At 37.9% G+C, this 12,369-nt stretch overlaps 1 protein-coding gene across 3 annotated transcripts in view; it reads right to left on the bottom strand.

Annotated features, from left to right (window-relative positions):
• The window catches only part of ankrd11 (ankyrin repeat domain 11), a 105,286-nt gene that overhangs the window by 5,810 nt on the left and 87,107 nt on the right, over positions 1 to 12,369 (bottom strand). For all 3 annotated transcript variants that reach the window (XM_069901880.1, XM_069901881.1, XM_069901882.1), the window contains 3 exons: positions 12,118 to 12,216; positions 11,080 to 11,223; positions 4,852 to 4,944 (listed from right to left, as the gene is read on the bottom strand). In XM_069901880.1, the coding sequence (XP_069757981.1) occupies positions 4,852 to 4,944; positions 11,080 to 11,223; positions 12,118 to 12,216 (336 nt within the window). The remainder of the gene's footprint in view (positions 1 to 4,851; positions 4,945 to 11,079; positions 11,224 to 12,117; positions 12,217 to 12,369) is intronic.

Genomic DNA, 12,369 nt, shown 5'->3' with positions numbered 1-12,369 from the left:
TAGGTGTTTTCATGTTGGGCCTCCGCTTTGAGGCCATCTGCAGAGGCAGATAAAAATGTTAAACTTGCCTGTTCATGGAGCAGCTCCAAAAGGCTTTTATGCGTAACGGCACCTTGGTGCATTGTCCGGAGCCACTGGAGGTGGGAGTCTATTGCCATATCATAAATAGGTGACAGAGCAATGGCTGCCTTCCCTACCCATAATCTCCCACGCAGCTGGAACCACTCTGCGTTTCCCGGAACGGTTCTCGCTGCGTGGGGGATTATGAGTAGGGAGATGGCCATTGCTCGGCTGAGTATTAAGCCGCTGGTGCTGATGAGCAGCCCCAAAGGCCGAAGTGGCCCGGTGAGGTGCTGGAGCAACCGGCAGGGCTGTCATAGCCCCCACCACCCCACCCCTGCCTTGACGACCCCCCGCCGGTCGCCCCTGCCCTGATGGGGTCATGGAGAGAGAGGGGTGAGTGAGATGATTTGCGGGCTGATATCACCATGATGTCATCAGCCCGCCCTTAGCCAGCTGCTTGCAGTTGGTGCCTTGGTGTTGGCCGGAGCACATTTATGGAGGCAAGTCTCCCGACGGAAGGGCGGTCTCTGCCTTTACACTGTATGAAAGGGCCTAGTGTTTCCTGCATTCTTCCTTTCTTCTTTTGGAGAAATACCAAACTTCAATCTTTATGTTTCCCAGTTCATTCTAGAAATGAGGATCAGACTTGCCATCTCCAAATTCTTAATGCTGTATTTTAGTACATAAACTAATAATCCCATGTGTATTTTTTGAAATGGATCAATAAAAATGCAATCATTACCCATAATAATGCTTGAAACAATGGTTTGTTCAAATGTTTGTTTGTTGTGTTCAAATCACAAATTTTATGTATGCAATTAGGTTCCATGACTAATGCAAATTAGCTTCTCATATCAATGGCTGAAAACAGACAAAAATGTCCTATTTGTTTAAAGAATTACATTTAAAATTCACAAAAGAAAACATTTTACCAATTACAATTTAAGATCAATTTTTGACTACAGGCATTCCCTTAATATGATTTAAATTGAAAAAAACAAATGGTTATCACACACTGTTATGGAACAGAGATAATTAATTGGGACAGAATAACTAATGTTTTGTCAAAGACAAAAAAACTTCAGGTCTGGTTTAGTTTTAAGGTTGTAATAAACCCTCACAGAAAATTGTCAACTGCCCCCACCCACCCACTGTATTAAGAGTTGATTTAGAAATGGATTACCACAAATTAACCTCTTCATTATTTATGGAGCTTATCACTTAACATTCTATATTCTGTCATTTCAATAGGTATGCTCTTCATTTCTTCCTTCAGCCCTGCTTTGTTCAAAAAAATTATTTACTGAGTTTAGAATTATTAATTCCAAAATGATCCACCTGTATTAGCTCATCAGCAGGTGCATTAAAGCATTTCAGGTGAGCAAACCCTTCTAATGTAAATAACATGATATATTTACATTGAGTGTCCATTTTGAGGGGCTGCTTGCTTTACTAAGTGCTACTGGTTGTCTTACTGCGGGTTTCGGTAAGTTTCGGAGAGCAAGCAACATTAAAGGGGGTGGAGGCAAGGTTATTGCTTTTCAACTTTCATAGATAGTCAAGCTTTTTAATTCAAAGTTTTTTTTAGTCATGACAGGTCAATCTAGATCCATGTCATACTGCATGACAGCATTTGAGCTGCACATGGATTCATTTTGGAGTATCCGCAATGCAGAGAATGTTGTTGAATACACGTCTAGTAAGTTGGACATTTTGCAGTTTAAGGGTCCAAGGAAAGATAGGGAATGAGCAGGAGTTCAAAAGTCAAACACAAAAGGCACAAAGGTTACTGGATTCTCAAAGGACAATGAGTGTAAGGGCACTTTATCTGAACATCCATAGTATTTGAAACAGGGTCAGTGAACTTCTTGGATAAATCAACACAAAGGGATTTTGTGGTCATTAAGCAAGGCTGCAGAGTGGTGATAATTGGGAATTAAATATCTCAGGGTATCGGGTAATACAGAAGGATGGGCAAGATGGTAAGGGAGTTGGGGTAGTGCTCTTTAAACAAAAAAATGATTAGATCAGTGATAGATATGAAAAAGAAGCAGAATGTTGAATCTGTCTGGTCTGAGATTAGGAATAGTAAAGGGAAAAGATCACGGGTGGGAGTTGTCTATAGGCCACCAAATAACACACAAGAATGGAATGACAATTGTCATGGGGGACTAGAACTTGCACGTAGATAGGGAAAATCAGAGAATGCATGCACGATATCTTTCTTGTTCACTATGTTACTGAACCTACAAGGGAAAATGCATCTGGTGCTGTGGAATGAGATAGGTAAAATAATTTTGGATCCTCTCAGAAAGAGTAATCATATTATGACTGAATTTCTCTTACAATTGGAAGGTGCAATACCTCAATCTAAAACTAGAGAATTATGCTTAAACAAGGTTGACGATATCAGGCACTGGGAACAGAGGTTGTATAGTGGAACAATGCAAGACTTTCAAAGAGATTTTTCATAGTGGTCAGGTCATGCATATTCCAGTTAAAAGCAATGACAGTAAAAATGGGGAGGCTCAAATGACCAAGTAAATGAAGGAATGTATCAAATTAAGAACTTATGTGTACAAAGTTGCCAAAGAATAGTGGGGAAACCTGAAGATGTTGAAAACTTTAAAAAGCAACAAAGAACCATTAAGTGAGCAATTAAGAAAGGGGAGATAGTTGACAAAAGTTAAAACTGTAAAAGTTTTCATAATTAAATCAAGTGGAAAGTCTAATATGAAGATAGGTCCCTTGTAAGATAAAAGGAGGGAATTAATATTGGGTAATGTGGAATTAGCTGAGGCTTTGAAAGGCCATTTTGTGCTAGTCTTCATGTTGGAGGATACATCTAACATGCCAAACATAGATGTTATGGATGTGATGGGAAGTGGGAATACAATTATCATTACTAAAAAGGTAGTGATGAACAAACTAGTGAGCCTAAAGGTAGACAAGTCCCCTGGTCTTGTTGCAGTGCATCCTTGGGTACTGAAATGCAGCAATTTGAGATTTGTGATAATTTAACAAAATTTCTCTGACAGGTTCCAAAAGATTGGAAGACAGCAAATGTCATGCTGCTGTTTAAAAAAGGATGTAGGAAAACGACAGATAACTATAGGCCAGCCACCTTAATGTCTGTAGTCAGGAAAAATGCTTGAAGCTATCAGAAATACTGATCATCTGGATGGAAATTGTTCCATCAGAAAGACACAACATGGATTCAGGAAGGGAAGGTCAAGTTTGACAAATTTACTGGAGTTCTTTGATGACATAACGAGCATCATGGATAGAGAGGTACAGGTGTGTGTTGTGTACTTGGATTTACAGAAGGTGTTTGGTGAGGTGCCAGATTAAAGACTCAAACACAAGAAAAGAGTTGTGGTAAGGTATTAGCATTGATATAGGATGTCAACCAATCGAAGTAGTGAGTTGGGATAAATGGCATCAAAGTTACTGATAACCCCAAATTGAATGGAAACTAAATTGTACAGAGGAGGTAGAGAGTCATCAGAGAGATCTAGATAGGTTAAGTGAGTGCATGGGTCCAGCAGATGGGGTACAATGTTGGTAAAAGTGAGGTCATCCACCTTGGAATGAAAAATTAGAAATCAGATTATTATTTAAATAGTGAAAGATTGCAGCATATTGCCATGCAGAGGGACTCAGGAATGCTTGTACATAAATTGGAAAAGGTTAATTTGGAGGTAATCAAGGCGGCAAATAAACTGTTGGTTTTAATTGTGAAAGAGACTGCATAGTGAGACTGCTACAAACATATAGGGTACTGGTGAGGCAGCACCTGGAGTACTATATACAGTTCTGGTCTCCTTATTTGAAAATATACATTTGCTTTGGAGGTGGTGCAAACGAGGTTCACCAGGCTGATTCTAGAAATCTGGGAAGTAGCCTGTGAAGAGAGATTGAATTGCTTGGGACTATATACTCGCTGGAATTCAGAAAAACAAGAGGGAATCTTACAGAAACAAAATTATGAAAGGGATAGATAAGATAGAGGCAAGAAAGTTGTCTCTATTGGTAGATGAGACGAGAACAAGGGAACATAGCTTCAAGATTTGGGGGAGTCAATTTAGATCAAGAACGAGAAGGAACTAATCAGTAGAATTCTCTGCCCAAGTAAGTAGTAGAGGGTGTCTATTAAATAGATTTAAAGACAGAGTTGGGTAGATTTTTTTTGTTTTGTAGGGGAATTAATTGTTATGGGGATAATGCAGGAAGGTGAAGCTTGGTCTACAGCCAGATCAGCCATGACATTTTTTTTAAATGGCAGAGATAGCCTGATGACCATACTGCTATTTCTTAAAAGTCTAAGAAGAATTGCACATCGGAGGAGACAGAAAAAGAATTACGTTATGGAATGAATCCATTCAAATTTTCCTTTTGCAAAATACTGAAATAGCAACCTTAAAAATGGAATGCCAGCATTCAGTATAACCTTCCTTTGATTTTCACTAAGTTTAAATCTTAATACAACTTTAATCTTTGTTCAGCTAAAACAAATCACAGTCTGATTCAAATTTCAAAGTTTAAGACAAGCAGCATTAAATTTGTGGTCTTAAGAAGCGCAGAAAAGATCTATTGCTGCATTAATTGTTTCTGTCTCCTTTAAATAAATCTAAATCTGCATCATAAGGATATAAACTTTGAATAGTTGAAAATACTAGAAGTTTAGTTGTGGAAATTAATATTTGAAATCATGTCGTTTAATACTCCAATGTTTCGGTACTTATTCCTAAAACTCATGGTACAATATATTAGGATAAAAACAGTTACCTTCATTCTATCATATTTATCATCTACATCTTGTAGCCATGAAATAAACTGCCGAGCATTAAATCGATCCCTCACTGATGTCTTTTCATCACCCTATGCAACCAAACAAAGCATTAGAATATTTAATTCACAATACAAATTATATTTTAAAAATTCAGTTAAATAGTTAACATAATTGTTAATTGCTCGAGTGGAAACCATCAAGGCAAATAGTACACTATTACATTTCAGATCATACAAGAGGACATCTTGTGAAGCCTTATAATACAAGAGTGATGACATAATGAGCATCGTGGATAGAGAGGTACAGGTGTGTGTTGTGTACTTGGATTTCCAGAAGGTGTTTGGTGAGGTGCCAGATTAAAGACTCAAACACAAGAAAAGAGTTGTGGTAAGGTATTAGCATTGATATAGGATGTCAACCAATCGAAGTAGTGAATTGGGATAAATGGGTATTCTCTCGTTGGCCATTAATGGTGAACAGAATACTGCGGGGATCAGTGCCGGGCCTCCAACTGTTCACAATATGCAACAATTTGGAATAGAGGACCAAGTGTGGTGCATCAAAGTTACTGATAACCCCAAATTGAATGGAAACTAAATTGTACAGAGGAGGTAGAGAGTCACCTGAACAGAGTTTTGTCTCAAGTTTGACCAGCTATCTCAATGCCTTCCAGTATAAAGTTTTGACCATTTTTGCAATGCTGAACTGTAGTCTCCATTAAAAAAAAATTAGAAAAATAGTATTTTCCAAACAACAACTCAGTATTAAACCACCACTTGCAATTTGGTATTATCAGAAGCAGCATGTATTTTGACAGCACTTGCAAAGGGAAGAAGTTAATATTTCATATTCACAGTATTCATAGAATTTTTCCTTTATTTAAATGTTATACATTCAACAGAAGCAAAGCAACAACAACAGTTGCGAACAGATAAAATACATGACGAGCATTTATAAAGGTTTAAGGTTTATGTACTGATGTCCAGTCCAACTAACAGTCCAGTCAACTAAAGGATGGAGTAAAACATAATTGAATTCAAATAATTAATGATTTAAAAGCCAAAATTAAAAGTTCTTTTGTCTGAATGCATAGAGCATTCATAAATTTGGTAAATGAATTAATAGCATTTGATTAACCAAGCTTTCAAAGGCATGTGGTAAATGGTTACAGATCCAACGAATACACATCATTTAAAAAGCAGCATGGTACAACTAAAAATTGATTAAAAAGGCAGGAAATGGATTGTGACTGGATGCTAGCAAGAAATATTCCTCTTTGAAGAGACGAGCAAGAGATTCAAAAAGAACATAACAAATGTAAATTTTAGCCTCTTAAAAACCAGGACCTTCAAAGGTGAAATTTTGAGAGTACAGAGTTTGTATGCTCCTCCCGCCAGGATTAAAGGCAAGGTTAGAAAGCACAGAGAACCTTGGTTTTCAAGGGATATTGGGGATCTGCTTTGGAAGAAGGGAGAGGTATAGCAGGTATAGGACACATGGAGCAAATGAGGTGCATGAGATGTATAAAAAATGCAAGAAAAAAATAAGGAAGGCTAAAAAATGAGGTTGGGTTGGCTTTGTGAAGGAAAATCTTAAGGATTTCTGCAGGTATATTAAGAGCAAAAGGATAGTAAAGGATAAAACTGGTTCCCTTGAAGATCAGAGTGGTCAGCTTTGTATGGAGCTAAAAGAGGTGGGGGAGATCTTAAATGTTTTCTCCCCCCCCCCACCCCCACCCAATCAGTTTTCACTTAGGAACAGGCACAAGAGTTGTGGAAAGTAAGGAAAACAAGCAGCGAGGTCATGGAACCGATACAGATTAAAGGGGAGGAAGTGCTTGCTGTTTTAAAGCAAATAAGGGTGGATAAATCTCCAGAGCCTGACAAGATATTCTCATGGTCCTTGAGGAAGCCTAGTGTAGAAATTGCAGGGGCTCTGGCAGAAATGTTTAAAATGTCCTTAGCCATGGGTGCAGTGCCGGAGGATGGGAGGGTAGCTTATGTTCCATTGTTGAAAAAAGGCTCCAAAGGTAACCCTGGAAATTATAGGCCAGTGAACCTGACGTCAGTAGTAGGTAAATAACTGGGAGGTGTTCTTAGAGATCAGATGTACAATTACTTGGATAGCCAGAAACTGATTAGGGTTAGTCAACATGGTTTTGTGCATGGTAGGTCGTGTTTAATCAATCTTATAGAGTTTCTCAAGGAGGTTACCAGGATGGTTGATGTAGGAAAGGCTGTGCATGTTGTCTACATGGACTTCAGTAAGGCCTTTGATAAGGTCCCACGTGGGAGGTTAATCAGGAAGGTTCAGATGCTAGATATTCCTGGTGAAGTAATGAACTGGATTCAACAATGGCTGGACGGGAGGAGCCACAGAGTAGTGGTGGATGATTGCTTCTCAGACTAGAGGCCTGTGACTAGTAGTGTGCCTCAGGGATCAGTGCTGGGACCATTGTTGTTTGTCATCTATATCAATGATCTGGATGACAATGTGGTAAATTGGATCAGCAAGTTTGCAAATGACACTAAGATTGGAGGTGTTGTTGCCAACGAAGGTTTTCAAAACTTTCAGAGGGATCTGGACCAGCTGGAAAAATGGCAGATGGAATTTAATACAGACAAGTGTGAGGGTTGCATTTTGAAAGGACAAACACAGTGAATGGTAGGGCAATGAGAAGTGTGGAAGAACAGAGGGACCTGGGAATACAGATACATAATTCCCTGAAAAGTGGCGTCACAGGTGGATAGGGTTGTAAAGAAAGCTTTTGGCATATCATCCTTCATAATCAAAGTACTGAGTATAGGAGTTGGGATGTTATGGTAAAGTTGTATAAGACATTGGTAGGCCAAATTTGAAGTATTGTGTGTAGTTTTGGTCACCTAACTACAGGAAAGATATCAATAAAATAGAAAGAGTGCAGAGAAGATTTACTAGGATGTTGCCCGGACTTCATGAACTGAGTTACAGGGAAAGGTTAAACAGGTTAGGATTTTATTCCCTGCACAGAAGAATGAGGGGAGATTTGATAGAGGTATTTAAAATTATGAAGGGAATAGATAAAGTAAATAGCCTTTTTCCACTGAGGGTAGGTGAGATACAAGCCATGGGTTAAGAGTGAAAGGGAAAGGTTTAGGGGGAACATGAGGGGAAATTTCTTCATGCAGAAAGTGGTGAGAGTGTGGAACGAGCTGCCAACTGAGGTGGTGAATGCAGGTTCAATTTTAACATTTAAAAAGAATTTGGACAGGGACATGGATGGGAGAGGAATGGAGGGCTATGAACTGGGTGCCAGTCAGTGAGACTAGGCAAAAAAAAAAATGGTTTGGCACAGACTAGAAAGGTCGAAGGGGCTTGTTTCTGTGCTTTGGTGCTCTATGGTTCTAAGACAGGTGAATAAATAATAGTGACAGAAGTGAAATAAGCATGACCATTGTGAAAGATATTAACAACATACAAAATAATAATTGGAAAGGGCAAAAAAGATAGAGCTTTAAAAATGAATGTAAGTAAAAGGTAAATGAATGGGCCCAAATGCTAACAATTCCCTAGATCCTGCTTCTGTTTATAAAAGCAACTTCAGCTACTGAGAATGACCTCTGCAGAGTTCCTAAATTTTGGTCAGTAAATTACAAATGTGAAAGCTAGAAAGAAAACAGAACAATTGATCAGTTAGCATAACTTCAGATGAAAGGAAAAATGCTAGAGTGCATTATAGTACACTTGGAATATCACAATACAAATACATAGGGTCAACATGGCTTTTTCAGGTAAATGGTGTTTGACTTGTTCTATACTTAAATATATTCTATTTTCCTCTGATTTCCTGTATCTGCAATGTTTCTCCGCCCCCCCCCCAGTGCATTTTGCATTTCCAGCAATCAAAATAGTAAATGTTAGAAAAAGTGAAATGAGAGATAGTCAACTTTTCAAAATTGTGTCTTGAATCCCCCATAGATGTTGCCTGATTTGCTGATGTTTTCCAGCATTTTTAATATTTATTTCAGATTCCCAGCATTGGCAGATTTCAAATTTCATTTGTAGCTTCCAGCAGTTTGTTTTGATCCTCTTTCCCTCCATTTTTATGTTTGCTGACCATTCCGCAGTCGTAGGCTGGATAACAAATAATTACAAGACAGAATACAAGGAGATAGAGAGTCCAGTGGGCTGATGCCAAGATAGCAATCTCTCCTTCAATGTCAGTAAGAGTAAGGCACCAATCACAGACTTGACGCGGAGGGGGTATAGACCATATCAATGATTCTGAAGTGGATAGGTTCAAGTTCTTGGAAGTAAGTGTTTCCACTGACCTGAACTGGACAAACCACACCAATGTAACAGTCAAGAAAGTGGACCAATGCCTCTTCTTCCCTAGAAGACTAGGTTTGGTATTGTCCCTTACGTGATTGAAAACCTGCATCACAGCATGGTACAAAAGCTGCTTCATCCAAAATTGGAAGAAGCTGCAGAAAGTGAAATGCAGATCACACAAACCTTTATCCTCTCCATCAATTCCATCCACACTTCCCGCTGCTTCAGAAAGACAACCTAACATACCAAAGGACCCATCCTGCATTGGGCCTACTGTTCTCCCTCTTCTTGTTGGAGAAAGTCTTAAAAAAAAAGTGAAATCACGCCCAACAGGCTCAAATTCCGTTTCTTCCCTGCAGCCATCAGGCTTCTGAATGAACCTCACAATAGCGTTCCCATCCTGCCTTTGTCATGTACTAATTGATCTCATCATTGTAACATATTCTTGTTCTTTCACTTTGTACTAAGATGCCTGTCCCGCATCGGACTTGTCAGCCACAAACGAGCTTGCAGCTGACGTAGACATTTACCCCCTCCATAAATCTTCGTCCGCGAAGCCAAGCCAAAGAAAGAAGATAATATACTTAGTGGACTGCTCATACAATAAGGACTTCTGATTGTACCAGGTATAATGTGACAAACCTGAGCTCGTTTTTAATCAATCTTTTTTGATTATCTATTCATGCAGTTCATCTGCAATTAATGAGCTCTGATCATTTCCACCTCCTGCACAAACACCATGTGTGCATTCCATCCTATTTTGTATCCAGCCCATCAGATCTTTGCATGATTTTTTTTTTTAAACTTGGCCCTCTTTGCAACATAAAACAAGTTTGATTTCTAATTTTTCCTAGTTCTGAAATGCTGGAAAGATGATGTCATTATTTAAAACGAATGTGATCTATGGCAATCTTGAGTACTTCTCACTATAACTAATAACCATTAAATGGTCAAAAATCATAAAGCATTAAAAGCTTTACATGGGACCTACTTTAAGACTTCTAAGGATGAAGATTCATCTTGATTCTGTAAACCAATTCCGTTTACAGAAATGGCAAGTTAGAAACAACTTGTCTGAATTGTAAATTTGTATATGGAAATCCTAACATACGGAAAGAGATGCCTTGTCTGTCATTTTCCCTTATTTTGCCCCAGAGAAATAAACTTCATGAGAAATTTGAATAATTTATAGAGTTCTACATTTGCAATGTTCCAGTCTGCAAAGTAACAAGAAACATGATTGCAAAAAGATACAAATCTTACTGTGCACAATCTGCTGTGCACAATCTGCTGAAAGAACTCACTGGGTCAGGCAGCACCCAGAGGAGAATATTTTTAATTTCAGAAATTAACTTGACAATTTAAAAAATATATACAAAGGAAAAGAATACAAAGTCTTTTTCCATTCTTGGCATATTCACATAAACATTTTGTTGCTGTATTAATGTAGCATTAAGCATTTTCAACAGGGCACCCCCTACCCTAAATTGTGCTTCTTCCCCACAGTGATCTTGCATTAGCTGCACTACACCTCAATGCATCCCTCAGCACATACTCCTGCAGTCAAAAATACATTCCCTTGCCCACATCTCACTGGAGTAAGATCAACAAGTTTGAGCAGACCAAAAAGTCGACAGTCTTCTAGTATCACTGGAACTCTGAAGATGTTCTTGGAACTGCCCACATCAAAGTCTTCTGTTATGATGCTGGGAATGTATCATCACAAGGACTCTTGTACCTTTCTGTACACCCTCTAAGCAAATATACAGTTTACAAAGATGGGATGACCATCTCTTTCCCATTGCAGTTGTTTCGAGGATTAGGCTGTTATTCTAGTCATAAAGATTGTTGGTAAATTTCAATCAGCAGAAGAAATCACAAAATTGAAATCCAAAAAATGTTTTTGCACTGACCTGATTTTCCAATGGCATGTTGTAAACTTCAGAATCAAGCAACATTGTGCAAGCACTGAATGGCACAGCTTGGTTTGCTATTGTTCTTGCTGCTCGACAGTGCACTCGCAGAATTTCTTGCTCACATGAAACTATCAGCTTCTCCTGATGATTACAAAAAGTTTATGTTTTTTACCCCCAAGATCTTTAAAATTAAAAAGTATTAAAAGCCATTTTTCAATTAACCTATTATTAACTGATCTCGAAGTTTTAGAAGACAAAAAGTGAAGAAAAAATTAATTAATACAATTATCTATCCAAATATCCCTCATTGATCTCGTAAATTGATTAATTTTTTTTCAGGTATCTGCACTAATTACCTCCAGTGAAAGAGATTAAAACAAATTATTTCAATGATTGAATATGCTGAGCTTCCCTGCAATAGTAAATGTATCATATTTGTAATGTGTAAATAAGTCGTTATTCAAGCTCGCTTTGAAGGGGCTGAGTTTGCAATGAGGCACCAGCAGGTAGCAGATAGCACTAGTAGTGAGAGCCTACATACAGCAAAGAATTTTACGTATCAGTTCCGAAGCATGGATCAATTAATTGGACATTGAAAATATCCCCTCCTCCACCTCTAATCATCCCTGTTTTGTTTAATTATGAGCTGATGGGCTGAGTTTATTTTCTTTTTTTAAAAATTTCTTTTGAGATAATAAAGATCACTAGCTGGCAGATGACATCAAAAGTAAGATTTACATAAACATTCTTGTTTCCATCATCTTGCGTCACAACAGTCGTTAAAGTTAAGCATCAGATTAATACAAATCGTGGAAAGATCTTTTTTAAACTTTGTAAGATGACAAGAGAACTTATAATCAAATGCACAAATGTTTAAAGATACAGTTTTAAATAATATGGCAATCTACAATATTTCCATGTCTGCTTTATGCCATTTCTATTTCTATACACAGTATATTGGCAACATTAATGAATTTTCTGTCAAATTGAAAATATGAGAGGAAGAAATCAGTTTTTTTGGATGACATAATTTACCCTTTCAATGCTATGTTGAAGGCGCAATTTCCCACGCACAGCCTCTTGCTGTCTGAAAAGTTCCTTCAAAGGTTCGCATAAAGATGGAGGTGGTGCAATCTAAGAAATTGAAATAATTTCATTAAAGTTGAGAACTTCCTGCTTCATATTAAACCTGTAATTTGTTTAATGTAACTTATAAACTTTACCAAATGCAAACATAACCCAATTGTTTGTTCCTATGTTTAAAAATTAAAACACATTTCACTAAAT

Source organism: Narcine bancroftii, chromosome 10, assembly GCF_036971445.1.
Source record: "Narcine bancroftii isolate sNarBan1 chromosome 10, sNarBan1.hap1, whole genome shotgun sequence".
Lineage (NCBI taxonomy): Eukaryota > Metazoa > Chordata > Chondrichthyes > Torpediniformes > Narcinidae > Narcine > Narcine bancroftii.
This window is presented reverse-complemented; position numbering and strand designations above follow the sequence as displayed.